The sequence below is a fragment of the Acomys russatus genome, chromosome 4 (assembly GCF_903995435.1).
Source record: "Acomys russatus chromosome 4, mAcoRus1.1, whole genome shotgun sequence".
Classification (NCBI taxonomy): Eukaryota; Metazoa; Chordata; class Mammalia; order Rodentia; family Muridae; genus Acomys; species Acomys russatus.
In genome coordinates, this window is record NC_067140.1 from 64,051,579 (window position 1) to 64,077,912 (window position 26,334).

General features: G+C 45.9%; 1 protein-coding gene across 1 annotated transcript in view; it reads left to right on the forward strand.

Moving 5' to 3' along the window:
• The window catches only part of Acoxl (acyl-CoA oxidase like), a 257,256-nt gene that overhangs the window by 201,298 nt on the left and 29,624 nt on the right, over positions 1-26,334 (forward strand). Inside the window, 3 exon segments of the mRNA XM_051144918.1 lie at positions 6,080-6,168; positions 9,089-9,090; positions 16,830-16,899. Of these exon segments, the coding sequence (XP_051000875.1) occupies positions 6,080-6,168; positions 9,089-9,090; positions 16,830-16,899 (161 nt within the window).

Genomic DNA, 26,334 nt, shown 5'->3' on the forward strand with positions numbered 1-26,334 from the left:
AGGGGGAACCAAGGATCCATTCACTCAATTCTACTATTCCCTTAGGTTAGGCACAGTACAAGAGTTGGTGCCCACACTCCTACTGGCCTGTTCAGGAAGGGGCCAGGATGCCCCTTAAACCCCCAGAAGAGAGAATATCAGCCACGATGCTGGCCCACAGTGGTTTATCTAAATGTGGTCTCATTCTCTTATAACCAGAAGACAGAGGCAGGCAGCCAGGGCCCTGCTGTGGCTCTGTGGCCAAAGCCTGGCTGGGCTCTGGCTATCTGTCCTCTCTGTTCCCATACTGTGAGTTAAACTGTTTCTAACAGAAGGGTATGTTCAAGTCCTCAACTTCAGGACTCGTGAATGCCGACTTAATTGGAAAGAGGGCCTATGTAGCTATAACCAATTTATAAGAAAGGAAGTTACCCTGGGGTACATGGACTGACTCCAATACACCTGGTACCTTCATAAGAAGAGGGGAGATGCACAGAGGCGGATGCAGGGAAGGAGGCTTGCGGCAGTGGCCACTAAGATTAGAGCCACACAGTGGCAAGCCAAGAAAGACCAGAGATGGCCACCACTTGAGGCCGAGCAGGGCAAGGCAGCACCTTTTGGGTGGAGTGTGGCCTGCTGACACCTTGGCTTCTGAATGACCTCTAGAGCTGTGAGAACAGCCTTCTCTGGTGCCTCAGGCCCCTGAGGGTGTGGTCACTCTGTACTGCAGCCTCCAGAAGCACAGCTTTCCACCGTTCTGTAGCTGCACAGTGGCTGGCTCGTAGGTACAGAAAGGACAAAGGAGAATGAGTGAGCCAGGTTGGATGGAGTCTTTTCAGGAACGTGGCGGCTTCCACAGAAGCAGTACCCAGTACACATCTGTCTTCTCTCACTGGCCCTGGAGGCTGTGTGTCCAACCCTAGTGACAGAGGAACTTAGTGGAGAGTCATCTTCTTCATATAAATGTGCATACGCATATACACATATGGGGTTTATATACTGTCTACTTAAAAATTTACTAATCAAGGATTTGATCACTGCATTTGGCCAAGTAGTTCTCACAAGTTTAGATGAAGAATATTTGTCATCTGTCAATCTCTTTTTCCAAACACAGGTCCTGAACAGTTCTGATTGTTTCTTTGCTATAGGCTCATGGAGCCATTTCTTGTATCTTCATTTTGTATAATTTATTACAAACTGAATAGTAAGCCTTTTTGTTTCTGGCTTCTGTCCCTTTACAGAATGCTTCTGAGATCATGCAGCTGTGGCTGCTTATGTGTGGTTGTTCTTTTTTCACTACAGAGTAGTGTTTCTTATAGGATCTATACAGTCTGTTTGCCCAGTAATTGATTGCTGGATATATGGATTGATACTTGTTTGGTGATTATGAACAAAGCCTTAATGAACATTTTCTTACAACTCTTTACATAGACATCTGTTTTAATTCATCTGTGCAAATACCTCAGAGTGGAAAAATGCTGAATTTTTAAAAAGGAACTACCAGACTGTATCCAAAATGGACACAGCATCTTGTGTCTCTACCAGCAATGATCTTTGGCTGTTGCACATCCCCGCTCACACTCAGAGTGCCAGTCTTACTCATTGTCGCCATAGTGGGTGTGAAATGGCATCCCACTGTGGTCTTTATTTGCATTTCTCAAACCTTCTTCGTGTGTTTATTTTCCATTTCAGATACCAATGGGTGAAGTGTCTGCTCAAAGGCTTTGCCCATGTGTTCAAGTGGGTTTTCCCTTTTTGTGGGGTGTCTTTATATATGTTATTCTTTCCCGCTCATCTGTATTGCTGTATATATATACATACATACATAAATACATATATATATACATACACACACACACACACACACACACACACACATATATATATATACATATATATATATATATATATATATATATATATCACTATGCTTATGGATTGCAGACATTTCCACTAACCCATTACCTGGCCTTTTATGGCAGTATGCTGCAAGAGAAAAGAATTTGTTAAATTAAAGCTTTCCATATCACAGTTCATGGACTTACTGTCTAACCCAGTGTGGCTAAGATTGTCCTCCTATGGTTTCTAAATTGTTACGAGTGCAGCTGTAACAGTCAGGTGTGCAAAGCACTGTTGCTTAAAGTGTGAAGTAAGGGCTGAGCTTTGCTAGGGTTCACTTGTGTATCTGTGCTGCCAGTTTTCGTTCAGAACATTACTTTCCCATCTTTAATGACCCTGGTGACTGCAGGGATGTGGCTGTACTTCTGGGCTCCTCTGCATCTCTATCCTTTTCCCACTGTTTTAACTGCAGCTTTATCAAAGGCTTTAAATTAGATCACGTGACACTTCCAAGGGTTTTCTTTCTTAAAATTGCCTTTGACTCTTCTAGGCCTTCTGTTGTGCATACAGCTTCTGTAGCCACCACATGAGCTTCTACCAAAGCTGAACGTCTGCTGGAGTTTTGACGAGCATGTGATGACTTTGCAGATCAGGATGAGAAGGGGCATTGTAGCAATATAAAGGTTTCCCACCTGTGACCACAGTAGCATCTCCTTTCATTTAGGGGGTCTTTGTATACTTCTCTGTGAAATATTTTTTGGGTTTCATGTATAGATTTTACACATGTTTTATAAATACTTAATGTTTCTGATATTACTGCAATAGTCTTAAAAATATTTGTGTGTGTGTGTGTGTGTGTGTGTGTGTGTGTGTAAGTGCACATCACACTTATACACTCGCTGTGGAATTCACAAGAGGGTGTTGGATCTCCCAGAGCTGGAGTTCCGGGTTGTGAGCTTCGCAGTATGGATACTGAGATCTGAATTCCGATCCCCCTGAAAGACTATCAAGTCTTCTTAACCACTGAGCACTCTCTCTAGTTCTACAATGAGATTTCTTTCTTTCTTTCTTTCTTTTTTTTATTTCACATTTCCAATTGTTCACTCCTGGAATATAGACACAGGGCTGACTTTTTAAATATTCATCTTATACCTTGTGACTTTGTTTAATTCACTTAAAAGGTCTAGAACCTTTGTTATATGTTCCTGGCATTCTCTTTATAGACAACCATGTATTTTTTTTTTTTAATATAAAGGACTTTGCTTATTCCTTTCCTTTCTTTTTCTTGCCTTATTGCCTTGGCTAGTTCCTCCAGCACCATGGAAGGAGAGTGGTGATGGCAGACAGTTTTGTCTTCCTTTCCAGAGAGAAAAAGCGTTTATTCTTTTACCATTAACTATGATGTTAGCTGAGGGTGTTGTTGTTGTTGTTGTTTTTATTAGTCATCTACAAGGAATTGTTTCTAACTGACTATTTCATGGCTTAAATCCATTTGAGGTCATTTTCTAGAAAACAAAGGGGAAAAGGGGTGATCCTTTACCCCAAGGAAGGCATGTCTCCATGTCTTCCAATGGTATATTGACTGTGTTATGGATGTGTCTTTTCACTGGATAGTTGAAGGATTGATCGCTTCCTGACGTGTGGTCACCTGTGGTGGTGTCCTAGCCTAGGTCCATTGGGAGGCAGTATAGTCCCTTGGTAGGATCATGAGCTTTGAAGTCTCTGTGTCCGGTTCCAACTCCACTCTGCAGTGTAAGGCAAATAAGTTGTTCATCTTCTCTGGGCCACTATCTTCTACCCATGAAATAAAAATATCAGCAAATGCACAGCCTGAAAGCTTCCGAAGATTAAATAAAAGAGCAAATAAAATTAAATGCTTGAAGCATGCCTGCTGCCTGGTGCACTTTAAGGACACATTTTGGATGTGCCTGGTTTAAGCACAGTAGCTGTTTACTGCTACTGACAGGACAACTATCATTTAGTCTTTTTTTTTTTTTTTTTTTAAACCTGAAACCTTCCACAAGGTGTTTTAGGTGGGAGGGCTGAAAGCAAAAGGAAGCAGCTGGTGACAGTGGAAGTGAGGAGAAGAGGATGGCTCACACTGAGTGCTACGTCTAAGCACAGTTTGGTCTTTAGAATTCCTCAGGCACCCATGAGTGAACCTACTACGACTGCCCTGATACATGGCATAGAATCAACCTGTCCCCTGATCTCACATCTCTATGCCTAGCTACCCATTAGTGCACCTATCACACCTCACAAGAGAAGCTTCTTCATACAGTGGCTGGTGTTTAACACAGAAACTCACCACTGGCCCCAAATGCAGAGAATCAATGTCTGTCAGCGGAATGCTCAGCCACAAATGGAACAAGTGTATCACTGACATCCCCGCCGCATCCCCACGAAGTTTCAGGACCTGTGGCTAATGTGGGACAGAAGTTGAGGAGGACTGAGATGACGATGTCTTCTGACGTGGGAGAAATGCTGCATGAACTCAGGACAGCCATGGCTGCCTGCAGCAGACCTGAGTGTGATCAAGCCACTCAGGGTTCTAGCACAGAGGAGAGAGGGGCTCAGGAGCCCCACACCTGACTGGACCTGTAGGCAGATAATGGCCTTTGGGGGAGGGAGAATCAGTTTCCCCTAAGTGGGGGGTAGCTCCTGGTAAGTTGACCACACCAAAATGAATGGTCCTACACCCATGAGTATATGGGCAGCACAACTGGACTTGGTGGGTTATTAAAATAAAGGGTGGGGCATAAAGCTGGGGGTGGGGAGATATCAGTCAGTCTGGGAGGGGCTAGGGCATGAACTAGGGGGTCAACACACACACACACACACACACACACACACACACACACACACAAATTATCAAATGGGACACCTATATAACATACACCCCCCCTACATCCCTGAGATCATTACAGAAGAGGTGATAAGAGATTGTAAGAGACAGTGGTGGTGGGTGACTGCAAGGCAACAAACAGTATTTTCTGTACACAACCGGGCACTTAGGAACTCAAAGTGGATGTAACAGCATGCACGAGACCTGTGCAAGCTCAAGCCAGGCAAGATCCCAGCATGGAGGGAGTGGGGTGGGTGGGGCACAACATCCCACTCCTGGCTAAGTAGCAATCAATGGCTGTTGGAAGAGGCAGAGTTTTATTTAAGGGGTGACCCCTGGTAGGCTGACGACACTCCAGGGGTTGACCCTACACCCAAGAGAATCTGAAGAACACAAGTTTGACTTTATGAGCTTTAAAACAAACAAACAAACAAAGAAAAATCCATAAAATTAAGTGCATAGGAAAGTGGGGATGGGCCAGGGAGGAGTTAGGGAGAAAAGGGTTGAACGTGAACCAAATACACTGTACGCAATTCTCAATTAATTAATTAAAATATTATTTTTAAAAATCTTCATGAAATAGTCCTATGCAAGAGTCTCACCATGTTGTGTATGTGCCTGGATCACTCAGAGTATTTCTCTCTTCACTTCGTTTTGCAGTACTGAGAATTGACCCTCATACACACCAGGACGTACTCCACCACCAGGGCTGTGCCTCCTGTCCTCTTCCTATTCTCCTTCCCTTCCTTTTCTTCTGTTCTTTCTTTCTTTTCTTTTTAATTAATTAATTTATTTTTTGAGGCAGAGTCTTCGCCCTAAGCTGCTGAGGCTGGCCATGAACTCACAGTCCCCTGCCTCAGCCTATGGAACAACTGAGGTTACAGGCCTGTAGCACCAGGCCTGCCCCAGGCTGCTCTTTGAACACGTGTTACCTCTTCAGTATCAGGCACAGCTAGACACCATGCCTGATGTGTGAGGATTTAACACGCACACACCCACACATGCATGCACGCATGCGCACACACACAGGGACTAGACTCCCTAGATCCAGTGACTTTCCACAATGCGTAGGCTCAGGGTTGCATTGAGAGTTCGGCTGGTGCCTGGATCTGCTGGTAAAGGCCTGTAAGCTAGAAGCCTAGCTACTCGGGAGGCTGGGACAGGAAGATCACCAGTGCAAGTCTACCACGACAACTCAGTGAGGTTCTATCTCAGAATATAAAGTAAGAACAGGGTGGTGCGGTGTGAGGTCAATCAGTCCATGGTAGAGTCCTGGCCTAGCATGCGTGAGGCCCTGGTTTCAATCCCCTCCCACCAACCCACGGCCCCCAAACAAGAAATCAAAAGAAAAATGTCAAGTTCACTTTTCTCCAAATATTAATTCATGGATAGTTTTTTTCTCCATCCACTTGACAGGTGGTGATGACCAAGAACGAAGACTTCTTCAGTGCCCTGAATGCCTGCGTGCACCATATCACCTCGCTGTCTCTGGCACACATCCAGAGGTGAGCTGCCTCTTGTTGCATGTTCATGGTTGGCTTGGGGCCCTGCAGAGGCCAGGGAAACACAACTCTCTAGAAGCGACGTCTTGCCCCAGTCTGAGCTTCCTGCTGGATTTAGGGCCCTAAGTAACCTCAAGAGACTGGAAGTGGGTTGTAACTCAGGGCCCGCTTATTACCAAGACTAACCAGTTAGCAATCAGAACACCCACCAGGCCCCACCTACCAGACAGGAGCTAGTTTGTACACCTCAGTCTCCCCAGATCTTTGTCCAACAACATCTGGAATTCCTGAATACATAAACCGGGGGTGGGCAGTATAGATACTAAAAGTAAAAAACAAAACAAAAACAAACAAACAGCCTCAAGCCTTATTTTTTTTTAAAAAAAAAAAGGCCACTGCCTGAAGATTCCAAATGCTGTAATGCTGCTTAACTCTGGTCTTCAAACTAGGCGACTGTGTTAACCCACAAATCCCTGATTCCCAACCAAGGACAGTTTTACCTCAAGGGAATGTTTGGCCATGTTTGAAGATGGGAGCAGTATTATTGACAGGTAGAAGCTAGAATAATCTTAAATGCCCTATAGCTCACAGGCCAGTCCCCTACAGTCCAGCTTGTAAATAACACCGAGACTAAGAATATTCATTTTGCTCTAAAGAGTCTAAAATAACACAAGAAAATGAAACATTAAGTACTTGGATCCATGACTTCATGTCCTTGAAATTATTTAACACTGAGAATCGTTTGGTTTACACCACCATCTCACTGTGTGAGGGAAAGGTATTTAAAAAGAAAGGCCAGGCTCTCAGCCAGCGTGCCGGCTGTGTGGGGCTTCCATCACACGGGGCTGCAGATGGTGATGTGGAGCAGGGCCAGGTTGGTCCCCCAGCACAACATGGGGGGGCCGGTGCTGGAGCCTGGTGCTTCTGTCTCATAGAAGGGAACGCCTCGGTGGATCTGCTAAGAGTCAGGGCAGGAAGTATGGCCAACAACCAAGGGATGAATATGTTTAACCAGACGTCCCAGCCTGCCCACCACCTTCTCCAACCAGCACATTCCAAAACAGAACAGAGTGGGCCTCGGGATCCTGTGTGATATGCTACAGTAGCCTCAGTGATGCCTAGCATCATCTCTCAGAGCTGAGCAGGAGGGGATGTGTTCAGCTCGGCAGGAGTCTGGCTTCTTCCCTCTCTCTGAGGTCCAGCTCTGGGAACCTTGTGTGCTAGAGTGAGCATCCCAAGTCAGGGCTAGTGAGCACAGGCTAAAGTCAGGATGTGCTAGGAACACAGGCTCTTCATGGAGAAAGAAAGCAGGTGGCCCACAGGAGGGCCACCTCAGAGTGGCCTTTGCACACAGCGACCCAATCCTGGAGTCACCAGCAGCCCTGGTTCAGATTGAATTTGACTTTCTGCCCCTTGGGACAAGGAAGAGGAGCAAGGAAAGGGACTGAGAGGATGGAGGATGAGGGATGGGGGTTGGGGAGGATGGGGGGGTGGGGGGTCGGGGGAGACATTCACATCTCTGCAAGTTACTGAGAGACAAGATTGGGTTCCTTCATTTGGGGACCCAGAAATTTTATCTGTTTACTCTGAACTGTGTTGGCTGTTGGGGAACTGAATCATAGTAACTGCACTTGGAAATGACTGCATAAACCAGAAATGCCAGTATATCCATCGAGTCAAAACCCAACTTCTTGCCGGGACCGTCTGCAAATCATCCCTCCAGAACTCCACAGGAAAGTACATGGTAACTGAGAGAGTAAAACCTGCCACACTGTCTGCAGATCTGAGGGTCCACTGTCAGCTGTCAATGATCCTGTAGGCCTCAGGCTGCCCATGTCCCTACACTATCTTCTTGGTAACTGTGGCTCCAGCCTCATTTGCTTAGGAAATTTGTATAAACCACCTTTTTTTTTTTTTTAATTGGAGGTTTTGTTTGTTTGTGTTCCATATTTGTTGATTAGGCTGAAACACATCGGAACACAAAGCACCCCCACCCACACAGGCGTGTCCCAGAGCTCTGGCCTCAGCATGCAACCTTCACTGGCCTCACTCCTGGAGGTCTGAAGGCCTGGATGCTGGGGATCTTCCCTCTGGGCCCTGGGTAGTGAACACAGATACTGTCCATGGCAAAACCTGGTTCTAAGGTGAAGGCACGGGGAGCCTGTGACTCACACTTTGCAAATGTGGTCACATCTATAAAAAGCTTGCAGCTTTTCATCTGGAGCCGGAAGGTTCACTTTAGAAGCAGGGCTATGCGTTTTCCAGTGACTTGCACTTTACAGTTGAGCTTGGCGTGAACAGTGAGGACGTGTGCTTGCAGTACTGCTGACCTGGGCTCATGTCCTGCTTTCCTTCCACCAGCTCTGTGGCTACAAGCGACTCACCGGACGCCTCTGAGCACTTACTTCACTTACAGAGACTTACAGAGACTGCGGGACTAAGGCAAAGATTAGTCCGAGGATCTTTGAAGTCCTTGTCTTACTATCTGACTCATTCTACGTAATGAAAAGAAAATGTTGTTAAGCACTATTCTATAAAAACAAAACAAAACAAAAAACTCCCAACCAAACCTTAGTTTCTGTAACTGAAGTAGATCTTGTCCCTTAAGAGGAAGTTAAACAAGTTAAGTGTTTGAGGTCTGAATGCCAGGAAGAAACATCACAGATTTGCTTCATCAGCACACACACACACACACACACACACACACACACACACACACACACACACACACACTCCAAGTTTGAAGTGTCAGTTGGCTAATTTTTAAAAAAAATGATTGTTTTCAGAAAATTACCCTCAAGTTTAAGACCAGAAACAAAGTCCTTGGATGTATAAAGAAAAAAAAAATTAATTTTATGATGGTATTTAGGGAACCCAGGAATAATTTGTAATAAAATACTTTATCTGTAGCGCAAAGGTTTAGGGGTTGGGCGATGGTTTCCTGGCTAAGAATGCTTAAAGCACACTGGACCATCGACACAGTCCCAGCACTTTGGTAGGCAGTAATAGGGGCATCACTGGGGCTTGCTGGCTGCCAGGGCATCTCCAGGCTCAGTAAGTGACCCTCTCTTAAGGGGATAAAGTAGGGAAGGAAGGAGGCGACATCCTGCTCTGGCCTCTGGCCTCTACATGCACAAATGTTCATATGTTCACACACTCATGTGCCTACAACACACAAAATTCACATCCTGGGGCCCTCCAGCAGAGGTCTCCAGGGGAGGGAAACTCAGAGAGCCTACAGTCTTTGTTGACCCACAGATGTTGCCTGGGACACTTTTGAAGGAAGAACACACAGAAGGAGAAAGGGGAATCAGCCTGTTAAAGCTCAGACCGTAACATCTCCCCAGATGGAAATGAACTCAGAATTGAGCCAGTTTTATTGGGAACAAGTGGGGGAGAAAAAGCCTTCTGGCGTCACTATCAGTTTGTTACCTGAAGACGAGGGAAAACTAGGCTTGAGATAAAAATGTTAAGCAGTCTCCAGTGGCTTCTCTGGTGGGGTGTAACCATTACAGTGATAAATTGATAGTTTTCTGTGATGCGCGTGTTTATCTTGCCCTACAAAGAGCAGCCCTGAACCTCGTGGTACCTGAGCCCCTAAGGGCGCACCCGTTCCAGGCAAAAAAAAAAAAAAAAAAAAAAAAGAAAGTGAGCACTCATTAAAGAAATGGCATCATCCACGCTTCCCAGCTCTGTGCAAAACCGGCTGTGACGTTTCTCATAGCTGGTGAGCTTCGTGCAGCAGGAAGCACCTCTTCTGCTTCTTAATAAAGCGCCTGATAATTTTGAATGTCTGCGTTAAGGGCAGGTTGTAATTATAATTAGAACACAGAATGCCGTGGGGGTCTGCCTACTGAGAATTAATTTCAGATTCCTTTCAAGGACGTGTGTGTTTTGAAACGAGGCTTTCTTTGTTAATAAAAACATGATCGCATGCATTATTTACAACAGAGTGATGTGCTTTGCCCATTAGTGCTGGTTCCAATATTCTTCGTGGGGTTAGCACTTTCCTCCCAGTTATGGATGGGCTAGGTCTTTGGTTGAAATTGCATTTGCCTTACTTAGCCTACGCTTGAATCCATTTTCTATGAAATTATAAAACTAAATTTACCACCTCCTCGAATGCCTTTTAACAGTATGGAAGCATGGAATGCCACCCACTCAACTGGAAATCCTCTGTGAGTCTAGGAACTTGTCACCCTTTTCAACTTTTGGAGTGTCATCTCCATGCCACTCTCAGCTGAAGGGCAAGTCTGTCTTTTGGTAGAACCCGAAGTTTCAAGTAAATGTATCTTACTGTTTGGATACTGGGTTTGTACGGAGGTGTGGTGTCCCTGCTGGAGAGGGAAGCGCAGAGAGGATGACTGGGAGGCCTGTGCCAGCTCTGCCAGTGCAGCCTTCTCTTGGCGCTGGTCCCCATCAACCCGTAACACAGACTTTGCCGTAGTGGCCTGCACAGATTCCATGTGTCTCAGTTTCTTTTCATCTTGCTATTGACAAAACACCCTGACGGAAGCAACTTAACAGAGAAGGATTTGTTCTGGCTCACCGTGCAAGAGCACAGCTCATCATTGTGTTGAAGGCAAGGCAGCCGGAGCTTGAAGCCGCTGCTTACATCACACCCACAGTCAAGAGGCAGAGGGAGCAAGCACAAGCTGCTGCCCAGTTCTGCCTCTTTATCTCTGCAGTCCGAGGTCCCAGCCGCAGTGGGAGACTTTCCCACCTCAATTGCCACAGTTAAAATAATTCTGCAGAGGAATTCCGAGAGGCCCATCTCTCAGAGAATACTAGATTGTGTCTAGTTGACAATGAACACTAACCAATCACACCAGTGAGGTGATGCAAGTGGTCCTGTGTGTCTGTCCCTACTAAATACATGAACAGTGTGGCTAGCCAGGAATTTCAGGTGCCGAAAAAGGACAGATGTAACTGGCTGACAGGTCTTTGAAGGTCTAATCTCTTGGAGACCATAGGAAGGGAAAGGATGCGCCAGCTTTGTCTTCTCTCTCCCACTCAAGCTCTGAACGCACGAACATATTCTGTGAGAAAAGGCTGCTTCTGGGATGGATGGACCACATTCTACAGAATCTACAGTGGCTGGCAGGGGAGGTAGTTACATACTCTGCAAGGGCCTCTGGGTCTCTCCCAGTTGAAATTGGGGAGACTCGGAAGGTGCTAATGTGGTAGCGAAGAGCAAGGACCCACTGTCTCGCTGCGTATGTACAACAGGGAGAGTCATGAAGGCTCAGGGAAAGCCCCTTACACAGAGTCTATTTTAAATGGGAGCACGAGGTACTCTGTGCTCTTCAAAAAGAGCATGATTAAGGGCTAGAGAGACAGCTCACTGCTCTCCCAGAAGGCCCAGATTCAGCTCCCTGGCACCCACATGGCAGCTTACAGCTACCTATAACTCCAGTCCCAGAGGATCCAATGCCCTCTTTGAACCTCCAAAGGCATCTCCATACATGTGGCACACAGATGTACATGGAGACAAACACACACACACACACACACACACACACACACACACACACACACACACACACACACACACACATGATATCATTTCCAAAGACCTCTTCATTTGGATTGGTTGTGGTTTTCTATAATGGTCTCTGTTGCAAAGTGAAGTTTCCTTGATGATGGTGGAGACTACACTTATCTGTGGGTATAATGACAAATATTTAGGATGTGATTAGGCATTATGTTGGTTTGGTAAAGTAGTGTTTGTAGGTCTCCTCCAAGGCCCATGACTTCACTAGCCTTGGGTAGTTAGCTGCTTTCCAGTATCAGACATGGTTTTCCTCTTGTTAGACGGGTCTTAAGTCTATTTAGGGAGCTGTTGGTTACTGCCAAGGCATGTGTGTCACTATTGCACCCTTGGAGGTATCATGTTGTGCTGATGTCATTAGGTTTCCTAGATGTTGCCTAGGTGTTAAAGTTGGGTAGGACTGTTGGTCGCTTCCTTCCTTTGGAAGCTTTCTAGTACCATGAAAGATTGTCTTCAGAGAAGAGGATTTCAGGTCTGTTTTAGCTCAGGGACATCTGAGCCATGTGTCAAAAGTGCCAAGACTTACCTTCCACCTCTTGGGGAAATAGCAATAGTCTGTAAGGTTTGGGGGATCTCTTGGGCAACACTGACCAACAGCTCAAAAGAGGGCTTCTCATGCCTGATGTGGGGGTTTCTGTTAGATGGTCTTTGGCTCTTGAGTGAAGCACTGTCAGCCCAGATGGGAAGTTTTCACTTGAACTATATAAGTTCTAACTATATTGTATGTCACATATACACATAACACATCTCAGTGTATTTTAGGTAGATAGTATGCTTCCATTTGATTTTTCCAGACATCTTTACTGCTGTTTTACCTTCTTTCTTCTGTATTTACCTTCCTAGTGCCTCCCCAACTTTTCTTCATTTTTTGTTTTCCTGATCAGATCACATGTATTTGCTATTTTCTTTATTGCTCGCCCAGGCCCCATCATGTCAATGGCCCTTTATTATTTTCCTGGTTTCTATAGTTACTCTAGGCTATGCATGTACTTCTGAAGATTTGGAACTAGGAGCTCCTGATGAGAGAGAACATGTGGTGTTTGTCTGTCTGGGTGTGGGTTACCTCCCTGAGGGAGGTCCATCCACGCACCTCCAAAATTCATGATTTCATTTTTTTAACCACTGAATAGTATTCTATAGTGTATATGTGCATTTCTCATTATCCATTCATGTTTTGACAGACATTTAGGTTAGTTCCCTTTCCTACCTATTGTGAATAGAGCAGCGATACACAGGATTGAGCAAGTGTCTATGGAGTCCTTTGTGCATATGTGAGGAGTGCACATCTGGGCCCCATGATAGTCTGGCTGCTTAGAACCACTGAAAAAGCAACCGAAATTTGCCCACCTTTGTTTTGAAATACGCTTCTACCCCTTTGTTTCTCACTATGTGATTTAAAAATTATACCTTGTACAGTAAACTGCAAAGATATGTGTCAGCATTCTGAGCTGAGTATAAGAAAATGTGTAGAGGAAGGAAGGAGAAGGGAAAAGGAAGGGAGCACCACGTCACCCCGAAGTAATATTCCATTAGTACCCATGTTGATGGAGAGAAATGTAAAAGCAAAACAAAATACATTGTTGTATGTCTAATAATGCCAGGTTTAAGAATAAGACCTTCAGAAGACAGACAGAATTTCTGGCATTCCTTGGCCAGGTGATCTAGCTATATTAGTGAGCTCCAAGCTTAGGAACAAAAAAAAAAAAAAAAAAAAAAAAAAAAAAAATAAGGTGGTAAGCAATAGGAGAAGACACCTGACATCAACCTCTGGCTGTAATGTGTATGCATGCACTCATGTATGTAAACACAAACACACACACAGGCACACACAAGCACACATGGATGCATGTACAAATGCACACACAATACGTTTAAAATCTTTTTTAAAAGATTAAGACCTTCTACACCATCAATAAAAATAGATGTGCAGAAACTCTTGTCTTCCCATAGCAATTCTGAATATGATGTTATATTAAAAAAAAAAAACATTACCCCATAGTGCACTGTAAAGTTAGACATATTTTCAAGGAACACACACTCAAACATGAGTTTTAAAGGGCAGCATATTCTAGTCTCCAAAAACATTTAGCAAATAACCTTTGAGTTCACATGAGCCACCCACACAAAAACCAAAATGAACTACACAGGAAAAAAAAAATCGCAAAACCAACTGTCTGTTGACAACCAGATTTTCTTTCAGCCCTTGAGCTTTTGTCTATAAATAATCTGTGTGTTTCGAGTCTGACCAGTGTCTTCAGTGGCCCCTCCTGATATGTTCTCAGTTCAGTGTGTCTTAAGACAAATATTAAATGTGTAAATCATGGGAACTATTATGTTTTTAGAGGAGAGCTGTTGGAGATATGTGCTTTTTAGATACCCAGAGTGTCAAAATGAAACATTAAGATGATGTATTCTTTCTTTGGAGCATCTGTTTATCTTTTGTGAGATCTTGAGCTTGATAAATCACCGGAGATAAAAACTTCATTTTTAACTTATCGTAGATCCCAAATGCCAAGAGGAAAAATAGTGCTGTGTCTTCTCTACATGAATTTACCTCTCTCCCTGCTGATGACTTACAGGGGTTTATTTGCAGAGAAAACATAATGCTCTGTTGACTGGAAAATGATGGCTTTTACTCAGAAACCTGAGACCTGAAGGGAATAAAGAGAAGCATTCATTGTCAGATATGATAATTTAACATGTTTTAATATCTGCCTAGAGTGACAGCAGAGGGTGTTAAATGGAGAAAGACCGTGAGGTAATGTAAAGTGAAGTTTTAAGAATTTTGTTTTTTAGTTTTTATTTTTCAATTTGTGTGTATGCATGTGTTTCTGTGTGCGTGCGTACCATGTGTGTGCAGGTGACTGAGGAGTGCAAGGTTGTCAGAGTCCTGGAGTAGGTGAATCATCAGATCTGGGTGCTGGGAACTGAACTTGGGTTGTCTACAATAGCAGCAGCTAGGGCTTTTAACTGATGAGCTCGTGCTCTCTGTGCCCTAAAGTGAGGTTTTTAAAAAAACCAATATTTTACTTTCATCTGCAGACATTTAAAATCTCTGAACAGGATTTAGCAGAGTAGATGTTGGATACTTGATGAGGATATGATCTTTAGATCAATCCAAATAACTAATAAAGGTATCTTGTGAGATATATATATCACAAATATATTATATATATTTAATTATTATATTAAACACACACACACACACACACACACGCACACACCTCAAAAATCACTCTAAAATTCTCTCTAAGCAGTCTGGATAATCAAGAAATCCCCACATATTTTGTATTTATTATAAATACTGTTATGTGAATATTCTTCGGAATCCAAGAGGACCACACAGAAAACTTGTAACGATGGCTCTCAGCATCTCTTACTGTGAACTTGAGGGTCATAAATAAGTCAGTCAACGAAACGGCCTGGCATGAATGTTCAAACTGACTGCAGCTCCATGCGTAGACACCCTGTGCTGCAGCGAACACCTCAGTGTCTTGCTTTTCTCTTATTTGATTGTTCTTCAGTCCTGAGCAGATTGAGACAAATTTAATCGTGTGCCAACTCATTCTGAGCCATGGGTGCACAGTTGACTTTTTTTTCCCTCATAACTGCCACAAGAGCTCTTTTAAGGGGATAGCTTCTGTCCTAGGCCTCCGAGGCTCCTAAAGTCCCCATAGCACATGACAATGGCAGCTGTGAGAAGGTGACCTCAGTTTGCCCTTTGCTCTCATCTTGCAAGAAGCGTGCAGTCGTGGTAAGGTGCAGAGTCGGGCATTGCCTCCTACCAGGAAACTAAGATGACCAGATGTTTTGGAGTTTCAAGTCTTCCTCCGCTTTCTCCCTTCAAAGGCTACACAAAGAACTGGCCTTTAGAGCAAGAAGCATCTGCTGACTGCATCCTGTCAGGGAACAAATGGCAGGCCAAGTCTGTCCAGGGAACAAATGGCAGGCCAAGTCTGTCCATGGCGGCTGGAGTGTGTGGCAGAAGCTGTTTACACCAAAACAGGCCAGGAATCAGAGAGTATGGTGGGGAGGAAGAGCTGGGAATTATCTTCAGAACCACCCCTAATGGTCTGATTCCACCTGCTGGGTCCAACTCCAAACATTTCTAGATGCTTCCAAATTAACACCTGGGGACAAAAGCATCTAAACAGAGGTCTCTGGGAAAACAGCTTAGGTTTAAATGGTAAATCTCTACCCACCCATGCAGGGGTGTGCGGGATCGCTGGGAGCTGGGGCAGTCTGTCACTCTGCCCGGTTGGATGGGGCAGCATGCATTGGTTGTATTGCAAGCCTCCCCTGGATAACAGTCAGCAGCAGTAAGGGGACAATCCAGACAGGCTAGACAATAAAAGTGTTAGCCTGTGTCAACAGAAGAGGTCTGAAGTCCAGGAACAGCAAGGAAGGATGCAAACATCTTCCACGATGAAATTACACAGTCAAAAACCGCACGTTGGGAAGAAAGCCTGTGCTCCGGTGCTTACTTAGATAAAAACTGGTGCTCACACTGAACGCCTTTGATGAGAGACTGGCCCTGGACACAGAGAAGGCAAAGGAACGTTATAGAAATGGTACCATGCCCGGAAAGAGTAAGGGTAGTTTAAATACCCATTAGAGCATGTTCAGTAAGCTGTCTTGTGCTTCCCTTAACCACTCTGTTGGAGAAGATTGGTTGAGGAAAAATGACAAAGTGCATTTGGTGGAGCCTGGGGCTTGCTTGGCTCTACATCTGAGGCCGTATCATGTTTCTACCACACAGTGAATTAATGCCGTCGAAATCATGGTGGAAGAGAGTAGCTAAAGGCCAACACCAAAGGCACCGAGGGTCTTGGGGTTGGTTCTCTTCGGGGAGTCACTGGGATGGCAATGGAGCCGGGGAGTCTCAGGGTGGCTCACGCAGTCACTGAACTCAGGACTTTCTGGCGGTTCCCACGGAGGGAGGCTAGCTGTCGTGGGGAAGTTACTGACACAGATTGCAGTCCCTGCAATGAGTAGGCAGGGAACTCTGCCTGTCCCCAAGCAAATGTGGGGCCATCACCACTAGGTCTCCTCCGCATGGCTGTGCTGGCAGTCCTCAGGGAGGCCACTCACCTTTCTGTCTCTTCCCTTCCAGTTGCACTAGAGCAGTTCTCACTAGCAGTGAGACACTGTCCCTACAGGGAGGACCAGGCTTTGCTAATGAAGGTAGGTTATCAGCTAAGTTCTTATTTCCTTAAAGCCTCCTAGGGTTTTTTGATTGCCTGGAGGAGAGTTCCGTTTTTTTTTTTTTTTTTTTTTTACAAGCGGGAGTAAATTTATCATCTCTGAATTTTGTGCTCCGTGGGGACGTGCTTGTCAGTGGCTGGCGGGAGGGTGGCTGGTTAATGAGCACAGCCACAGTCTGTGGAACACAGAAGTGACAGGAAAGTGGGTGTCGACAACCAGCAGGGAGCCTGTGTGATTCTCAGTGGACTTGGTTGGTTTTATTTAAACTTATCTGACAGTCTCGATCCTTTTCACAGATTTATGAGACTTGGCCAAATTCCATGTCTCCAACTATACTTTTTAATTAAGACAAAGGATCCCACACCTCAGTTGGCCCCCATCCCCCCCACCCCACCTTTCCTCACCAGAGGGGATGCCACACAAATTAGACCACTAGTGTCCGCTGCTGAGACAGTCAACTCACGCCATAGGTTCTTTGTCCTTGAATGGAAAACAAACTCCTTTTCTTCTCAGGAACAATTATTTTATTCCTTCCCAGATGGTGGGGACAGAGGTGTGGTATAGCCTATATTTAGGTTGTGTTCGTAGGAGAGCTGAAAAGGGTCAGGCAAGCAGCCTGTGTGATTTTAATAAAAACTGTGTCTGAAGGCAGAAAGCGGAGATAGCCACAGCTCACAAGCATAGAAGCACACACACATTTCCACTGATGACTAAGCCTCCTGTTTTCACCTAGAAATGTACAGACTGACCTTGAGCACCAGTGTTTCCATGATGTCATTTCCACTCTGTGCCATCAGGAAACTGTGTATACCAAGACTTGCATTTCTTTACCTAAATACAGTTTCTTTACCAGGTGTCTTCTGACTTGAGAAATGGGTGGGAAAAAAAAATAAGATTTCATTCTCATTTGCCTAAGGTGTGATATTTTTGGTCTGACTAATTTTTTTTGTTAGTTTGCTTTTTTTTTTTTTTTTAACTTTCAGTGATGTTTATTTTATAGTAAGAAAGGGCTGCTGATTCTAAGTGTTGGGTTGGTCTGGGAGCCCAACATCTGAGTCCAGGGTCCGTGAATGATTTAGCACGACAGGTTCAAGCACATGAGCTCTCTGGCTAGGCTAAGGGCAGCCACAGTGGTTTCATTCTCTGCTCTCAGCTCCATTCTTCAGCCTTTCAGGTACTGGCTGAATTCCTGTGACGAGATCTTAAAGCGCGCTTGGGTCCCAGATGCTCACCTTTAACCACCTCTCTCTCTTTCCCTCTTCAGTACCTTTGTCCTCCTCCTTCACATGCTGTCTGGCAGCTCCCACTACCTGCTCTTTCACCTCTTCCTCTCTCCTTTCTTGATCATCCTGACCCCTGTTGCGGGGAGAGACCCCTGGACCCCACCCCATCCTGCTATCAAGCCTCGGAGGCAGTGTGCTTCAGAGAACAGAGCCACTAAACCCAGGGCCCACACCACGAAGCCTACTGCTGACTGCCCTTGTGGTTATGTGGGCCTTTCTAGATTTCTTCTGGTCTAAGACAAGTAGGTAAAACCAGAAGCTACCTGAAGGCCCCCTCTCCCGAGCTGCCTCCTCTGGGCCCAAGCTCACAAGCCGGCTTCTCCAGTCCACTTGGTTAGAAACAAACATTTGGATGTGGGAAAAGATTGAGCTTTCCCAAGATATTCTGGGATGAGTGTAGTCTCTGTATTTTGAAATCTGTATTTCCCTGATGTTTCTTCAGACTGTATGACCACAGTGACTAAAGGAGATGTCTGTGGTTGTTTTCACAGTATCTTGGAGATATTTGGGCAGGCCTTATCAAAAGAGTTTCACTGAACAACACCAAAAAGTGTACTTCGTTCATATCTACCAAAACTACTTTGTGATTTTCTTTTCAAGAGATTGAGGTTTCTTTCATGTCACCTATGAGAGGCCACCATGTGTGTGTGACAGGAATGTGTAGGAGTGTGTGTGTGTGTGTGTGTGTGTGTGTGTGTGTATGTAAAAGAATTGTAGGGAAACAGTAAATCATTTTGAACATTTCCAATCAGCTGTCCATTCTGTGTTCACTTTAGTGTACTTTGGAGTATATATGTGGTAAATTTTGTGTGTGTGTGTGTGTGTTGCATGTGTGTAGTTGAGAGTTTCAACGATGCATTTTGATCATATTCATCTCCCTCCCCCAACTCCTTCCTTACCCACCCTACTTTATGGCCCCCCACTAAAATCCATCAAGTCCAATTAGTGCTCCCCAAATGTTCCTGGATATGTGGCCTTCCCCTGGGATGTGGACAACTTACCAGGGGCTACACTCTTAGAAAAACAGCTGGCTCCTCCTCCCCTAGCAGCTGTCAATCACCAGTAGCTCCTTGGCTGGGGATGGGCCTCTGTGCCCCACCCCCTCTCCCTGCTGGGATTCAGTCTGGGTTTGCACAGGTCTTCTGCAGCTGTCACAACCACTGTGAGTTCATATGAGCTGCTGTCCTAACTGTGTTCAGAGGATGCTGCTTCCCTGTAGTCATCCCCTCTCTGGCTCTCACCATCTTCAGCTTCTGCTACAGTGGCAGTACGGTATTAATGTTCCATTCGGGGCTGAGCATTCCAAAGTCTCCAGTGCTCTGTCCCATGGCCAGAGAGTTGTATTAACTGTGTCAATCAGAATCTATTGTGAAATAGAAGCTTCTCTGATGAAGGTTGAGGATGAGTTGACCTATATGTTTAATGATAAGTCATTATGAGTCAATGCAATACTATGTCCATTTAGCAGAACAATAATGGTAGATTCTCACGTAGCACCTGTGACTTGTGTAGCCATAGGCTCTTGGGCCATTATCAGGCCAAGAATGGGTTTTAACATATGGATCAGGGCTTTAATACAATCAGAAAGTAGTTGGTTACTTGCATGATGTTCCTGCCACTGCTGCGTGTCTTGCCAGGCTAATCATTACTGTAGCCCACAAGATTCACAGATGGGTAAAATTAATGATTACTTTTCTACTCTAGTGGTGTATATAAAACCTTTCAGAATGATGAAATCTAGCCAGTAGGGATGATGTTTCCAAGTTAGTACCAACTTGATTTCTCCATGCTCATAGTCATAAATGTGGTTGGTATCTTTAGCAATAGGGTCTTACTGTCAGCTTCTGGAATGTGGCCAAGAGTATTAATGATAGTCTGTGATATTTGAGATCTGTGGACATCTCTGGGCAACAATTCCAAAAAAAGTAACCCTTTCTCTCGGCACTGGGCTTCTTATTTGTTAGACTGTGTGTCTAGCAGGGGGATTTTCACCCTCCTTTAGAGTAACTCTTCTGTTGCTGACCCTCCCCTTCATTCGTTTGGGGTCTTGACTACGTTAGTCCTCCCAGTCCCTGGTAGTCACCACCCTTGAAAGCCTGCGTACCTCTGCCTCCACCTGCCATTCCCTGGGCCTCTGGGTCTCACTCAGGCTCCAGCCTCACATCTGAGCTAGTCTACACTCAACTCAGTCCTCGCGTTAGTCTCCCATCACAATCTTCTTCTGCCTCAAAGCTGTGAGGTGGAAGGTGGCTTCTCCCTGTCCTGAAGATGCCACCAGGCCCCCTATGTCTATTCATATTCGGTGATAACTCTCAGACTCATCCTTCTCCTTGTGCCCCAGGGAAGAAAAGCATCTGGGCTTGATCCCTTAGCAGCAAGCTTCACTGCCAAGAACCAGCCTGAGCCCTTGGGCAGTTCATAATTATCTCTCTTAGCCTACTGTCTTCTTTTGATGAAAAGAGAAGGCGAGTGGATGACTCCACCCACACCCTGCAGATATAGCCTGAGTAGTTGGTCCTACCCACCTCTCTCAGGCTCCGTCAAGGAAACTCAGCTGCCTCATGTCTCACATCTCATAATCTAGATTCATTTCTGCACTTAACTCCTTCCTCCTTTTGAAAAGAATGACTGCAGAATTTGTCATCTAAACCTGCATCTTTTTTGCAAGTGAAGAGGATCACCATTAGGAATTTGACGTGGGTGACAAGTATTGACCTAGACAATCCAGGGCATGTGGGCCCTCCTTGCACTGAGAATTTTGGTTTCTTTAAAAACCCAGTTGTACTATGTGAATATGTTTCTGTTTTAATTCCAGGTGTGGGATAAGAGGCTGTGTCACAGACGCTTGATTGTAATTTTCCTTGTGAACTATCAGGAGCGTGATTTCTGGCAGTTGCAGATAGTTTAACTTTGGGGACTCTGGAGAGGGTATAAATGCGAGAGCCCTGAGAGGGCCTGTGGCAGCTGCCACTCCCCTTGCTGCCGCCCCTGCTGTTGCTGGTTCATCCTACTGCCGCATTTGCTGCTACATTTGCTGTTGCTGGATTGCTGGTTTGCAGGATTGCTGGATATTCTGATGTTGAAGATTGGACTTGCCTCAAGGAGCTCTTTGTCCCTAGTCAGCAAGAAGTAGCCTACAGAGGTCTGTGCTCCCTTCCTCTCTAACTTTCCTTCTCTCTTACCTAGCGTTAAGGGATCGGAAGGGACTGGAGTGGAATAAGGGTTGGAAGGATAGTAGGTATAAGAACCCAATACAACAGCTAAACAAACACCAACACCTCCTATTTCTCAGCCACTCTCAAAATTTTTCTCTGCTCTGGCTTAAAGCTGGTTCAGTCCACCCTCTGCTTCCTGGTCCCTGTGTTGTTAGGAAGCTCCGCTACACTCCCACACCGCCTTGGCTGCTGCCCTGCTCTCCACACCACAGTGAGCTGAAACTTTGGAAACCACGAGGCATAAACCTTTTCCCTCTTAAGCTGTTTCTGTTGGGTATTTCTGTCATCGCTTTGTGTAAGTACCTAATACCCTTTCTCAATCAATTGGCCCTACCTGGCCTCTCCAGCTTCTCTCTCAGAGCTTGTGAAGGCTCCTCCATGCCCGTTCCCACCAGCTTTGTCCCGACCCTTTTAAAACCTACACATCTTTGTAGAGTGATAGACTATAGATGGTCAGTATCTTGGTGAGCATTTATGTTGGGGCCACCATGTTCTAGTCTGACAGTGACCCCTCCTCACTTAGCCTTTGCACCTCATATAGTTCCTTCTACACCTGAGAGGCAGCGCTTGTTTTCCATCTGGGAAGTCAGGGGCCTCCCTGGGACTAAAACTTCTCAAGACCTTCCAGGCTTCCATGCTTCCCTTGGATAAGCTGGAAGAGTAAGCGGCATGCTCACAGGGCAGTGGCCCTTGCCAAGAGTTCTAGTGCTCCCCAGTTCAGGAGACAAGCACTGATGCTGAGGGAGACTTGCTTATGCCATCCCTGAAGCAAGACAGAAGCCAGGCACTCCCCAGCCAGCGAGGTGCAATGAGTGCCCAGAATAAAGCCTCCGACTAGGACACCCAGATGTTTCTGTAGGCAGATTCTGACTGATTCCTATGTGTCCCATAGGAAACAGTCAAAGGAACAAAGCTGCCTGTGAAAATAAGTAAATAAGCAAACCAACAAGCAGCCAGCTGGACCTTGCACCTCTGCTCCCGAATCACAGACCTGTGGTAGGGCTGCCCATGAACTTGCAACCACAATGTGTTGGCCTGCTCACTGGAGTGCTATTGAGGAGGGGAGCTGTCTTGTGGTGAGATGGTGATGCTTTGCCTTAAAGAGACACGAGGACATCGTGTAAGCAGTGTATGCAGGGCCCACTGAGGAGGATGGGCCCAGCTGTGAGGTGTGAGGCCCAGGCTGAGCACATCCACAGAGATCGTGGTGAGCATGCAGAGCCAGATGCTTCTGGAAGCTTCCTTAGCATCATACCTTCCACAAAGCATTAGTGCTGCCCCAGGTACAAAGAGGAACCTGGGCAGTTGTGGAAAGAGGGCCTCTCTCTCACACAGTCTCTTGCCACTAAGCCTGGCCAGGTGCAACTGTTTCCCCATCGACCAGTGTTCTAAGAGACCAGAGACACTGGAGCCTCTCCTCAAACTAGAACTCTCCTAGCGTCAGACACCACCGGCCCTTCAGCCTTCCACATTTCAAGTCAACCTCTTTCAGAAGCAGGCGTTTTCTCCTAGCCTGGTAGAATCCTGTCAGGAATAAGGCCTTTCACCAGGAACACAATGCCCATGCCTTCGCTTTGGAAAAGGGCTGTGCCGAGGAGAAAGGAAATTTTCCACATGACAGCTCCACTGCTCTGTCCCGCTCCAGAAAGTTCAGAAGCACCCAGCAAGCTGCTTGTCTAGTGTTTCTTAAATTGTCATTGTCACAAAGATTCTTTCTGCTTCATTTCTCTCAAAGTTCCCCATCTCTCCCCCTTTACCCCTCCCCTCACCCCCAACACTGCTTGGCCAAAGAAGAGTGACTGAGCCATTCAGCCTTCGGTGTGGGGCATAGTGCTGAGCCTCCACACAGGTGCCCTTTGTGTCCCTTTGTGCTGAGAAGAGACCTTTGGATCCAAAGGGTACTCGCCACGGCAACTAAACCTCTGAGCAGAGCTTTCAGAGGGGACTGTCCCGCCCTGACAGGCTTCTGGCAAGCAGCAATTTGTGCCTGTCAAGTGGGCGAGGTGGGTTTTTCCCTCTTTCCTGCACTCTAACTGTTCTTTCTTCCTTTTTTCAATGCGTGTAGGAGGTAGCCAGTTTAAGAACCAAACCTAGCAACCAATGGTTAATTGCAAACACCTCTCCTCAAGAGCAGGGCCAAATATGTGTCCTTTCTTCTGCAGGTGGCCCTTTTCAGCCCCCACAGGCTCCAACTCAGATTTGTGCCTTTGAGAGTGTTTCTAGTCTCCGTTTGGCAATGGTTTCACTTTGCTCCTCTAGCTAGGACCCTTTAGGGGCCGTCTACAGGATGTATGCCCCGTACGTGCCCAAGGCCACCAGTCAGTCATCTGGGGCTGGTCATGGGATTGAGCCTCCCACGCAGGAAGAAATGGGCTCTCATCTGAAGCTTGGACTGCATCCAAATCCAGTCCGGGGTAAATAGTACCAGTCCATGTTCTGAGTCCTATGAGCACCAATGACTAGTGACAGACACAATGATGGTGGAACCCAGTCTTCAGCCACTGCTCTGTTGTCGTGATCTCTGCTCCTTGCAACCAAGGGCCACACAGACAGATGTGCATGGGTGATCACAACAACCCTAAGACATGCTGTGCAACACAAGTTGAGTTCCTGTTAATGTGGCTGGTAAGGCTTGATGTCTGGCTCCTTTGCAAAATGCTGGCTTCACGCTTATGTATTTGAGCCGGGAAATGAAATACGTGGCGTGGAAAACAATGTCAGACCTTGACTCCCAGAAAGAAATGCTCTTCTCTCTTCTGTACCTCTGTGACTCTTGAAGCCCCATCCTCTTCATCACACCCAGGGGCTTCCCACAAGCGAGTGTGACAAAAATTCTTCAGGGATCTGCTTAAATCATGCCTGAGACTCTCATCCCCTTGCAAGATTTGGAAGTCATCTCTGGTACGAAGAACTAACCTTTCAGCCTGCAGGACTTTCAAATGCAGGAAATCCTGGCGGAAGATTGGGCTCTGTGATAAACTGGCAGCGGAGTTATTCTCCTGGCTGTTGCACACATTTGCTACAGTCCCACTTTGGAAGCATTTGTGAGTGAGGACCTGTTGTGTGTCCGGCTCTGTGCCAGGCACTGGGGATGCAAAGGTAAGACGTCAGCTTCATTTCTATAGCCCTGGCTAAACAGTTAGGAATATCACTGTACCCCGCATGGGCAAACACCCTGGAGTAAGTCAAGCTCTGAGGAGGATATTGGATAATAAGAGGAGCATTCAGCTAGGCTCTGGGTCAACATGGATTTAGAGAGGACTCCTCAGAGAAGGTGGCATTGGAGCTAAGTGTCTGTATCTCTGCAGGAAAATAAAGTTAGCTGACTATGGGTTCCATAGCACTTACCAGTGTTGTTAACATGACAAGGTCACGTTTTCCATCTATAGAGTGGCTTAAGTGCCCCGACGTGTGCCTTGAACGCTGATGCCGAAACAGGGATCCTGACAGCTGCCTCCCTGAGGGAGAGTTCTTCCCTGTGATGCCTTATTGCCCAACATCTAAATCAATAGCTAAAGCAGAAGAGCAGCTAGAAGGCAGAAATCCTTGTGTTGGAAAAATGCAGCGCGCTGCTGCTCCTCCAAGCATGGCAGACGCAGCTCTCTGGGGACCGACCGACCCAGGCATGCCAGGCACAGGGGCTATGACGAGCTGGGCGTCCTGGCATAGTCTGTCCCCCACTTCCTTCATGCACAGATGCACAGAGCATATTTCCTTTCAAGCTGCAGCTCTAGAAGACAGGGCAAGAGGAAGGTGATCGCTTCGAACAAAAAAAAAAAAAAAAAAAAAAAGAGAGAGAGAAGTGTTTGGTGGGAATCCCACATAGGAAGCTGAGAGGAGCGTTTGGCTCTGAGAGACCGGCCAGTATGGTGAGGGGAGAGAGCCCTGCTGACAACTTGTCATTTCACCAGTGAAATAGGGATCAGGATCTGAACTGCACAGGACAGTTCCCTTCTGCACACATGTCAGGTGCAGAAACCCATCATCAGGGTTCTGTCCTGTGGGTCCGGCCTAGCATTCCATCACACAGTTGCCTTGTGTCTGGAAGAGCACACCTTTCCCAGAAGACAGCCAAGGGGACATCAGTGCTAGCGCTGTGGGGAAAAGTCACACTGGATGGCTGACGAGGCGGCAAACCCCAACACCCACAGGAGGTAGCTCGCCACCAGTCACATCTGTACCCTGAGTAATAACGGGATTGTCTGAGAGTTCATGACTCCTGACACCTGACGAACTCTTTCTTCGGTCCTTGCTAAATTTTAGTTGCTTAAATTTGGTTGGCTTTATAATGTTTAAATGTCCATTAAAGAAAAAGAAACCCACCAGGATATCCGTTCTAGGATGAGGTGGGAAAGGAGAAAGGCTGGTTCGGTCTCATCTTTTCTGCTGCCAGGATCTGGGCAGGCAACATGGCAAAGAAAAAATAGGGAGAAAGGGTGGATCAAAGGAAGGAAAGAAAGTGGGTTATTTTTAGACTAACATATCAGGGAGGAAATGGTCCACTTGAAGGCACCAGCTAAGCAATTGCTTTCCATTCTCGGAGTCTCCTGATGCAATCTTTCCAACTTTGAGAAAATCTTTCTACCTTTTTTTTTTTTTTTTTTTTTTTTTTGTCTCTTCTGGACTGTTAAGGATTGGATGGGGACAAGGTAACTTGTATTCTAAAGCCTTAGCCAGATGGGAAGGACAGCCAGGAGCATCCCATCCACAGTGGTCTGATTAATACATCATGTTCCGGAAGTACTCTCACAGCACCAAAAACCAAGACTAGGAACAATTGTGTGAACAAGACTGGCCTGCCTTTCAAAATAAAAGACCCAGATTGTATGGAAAATCAGAATTCCTTGTGCCTATTGTTTCTGTTAAATGTAAGAAATCACTTTAAACTAGACATTAGAAGACAAACAAGCTGGGA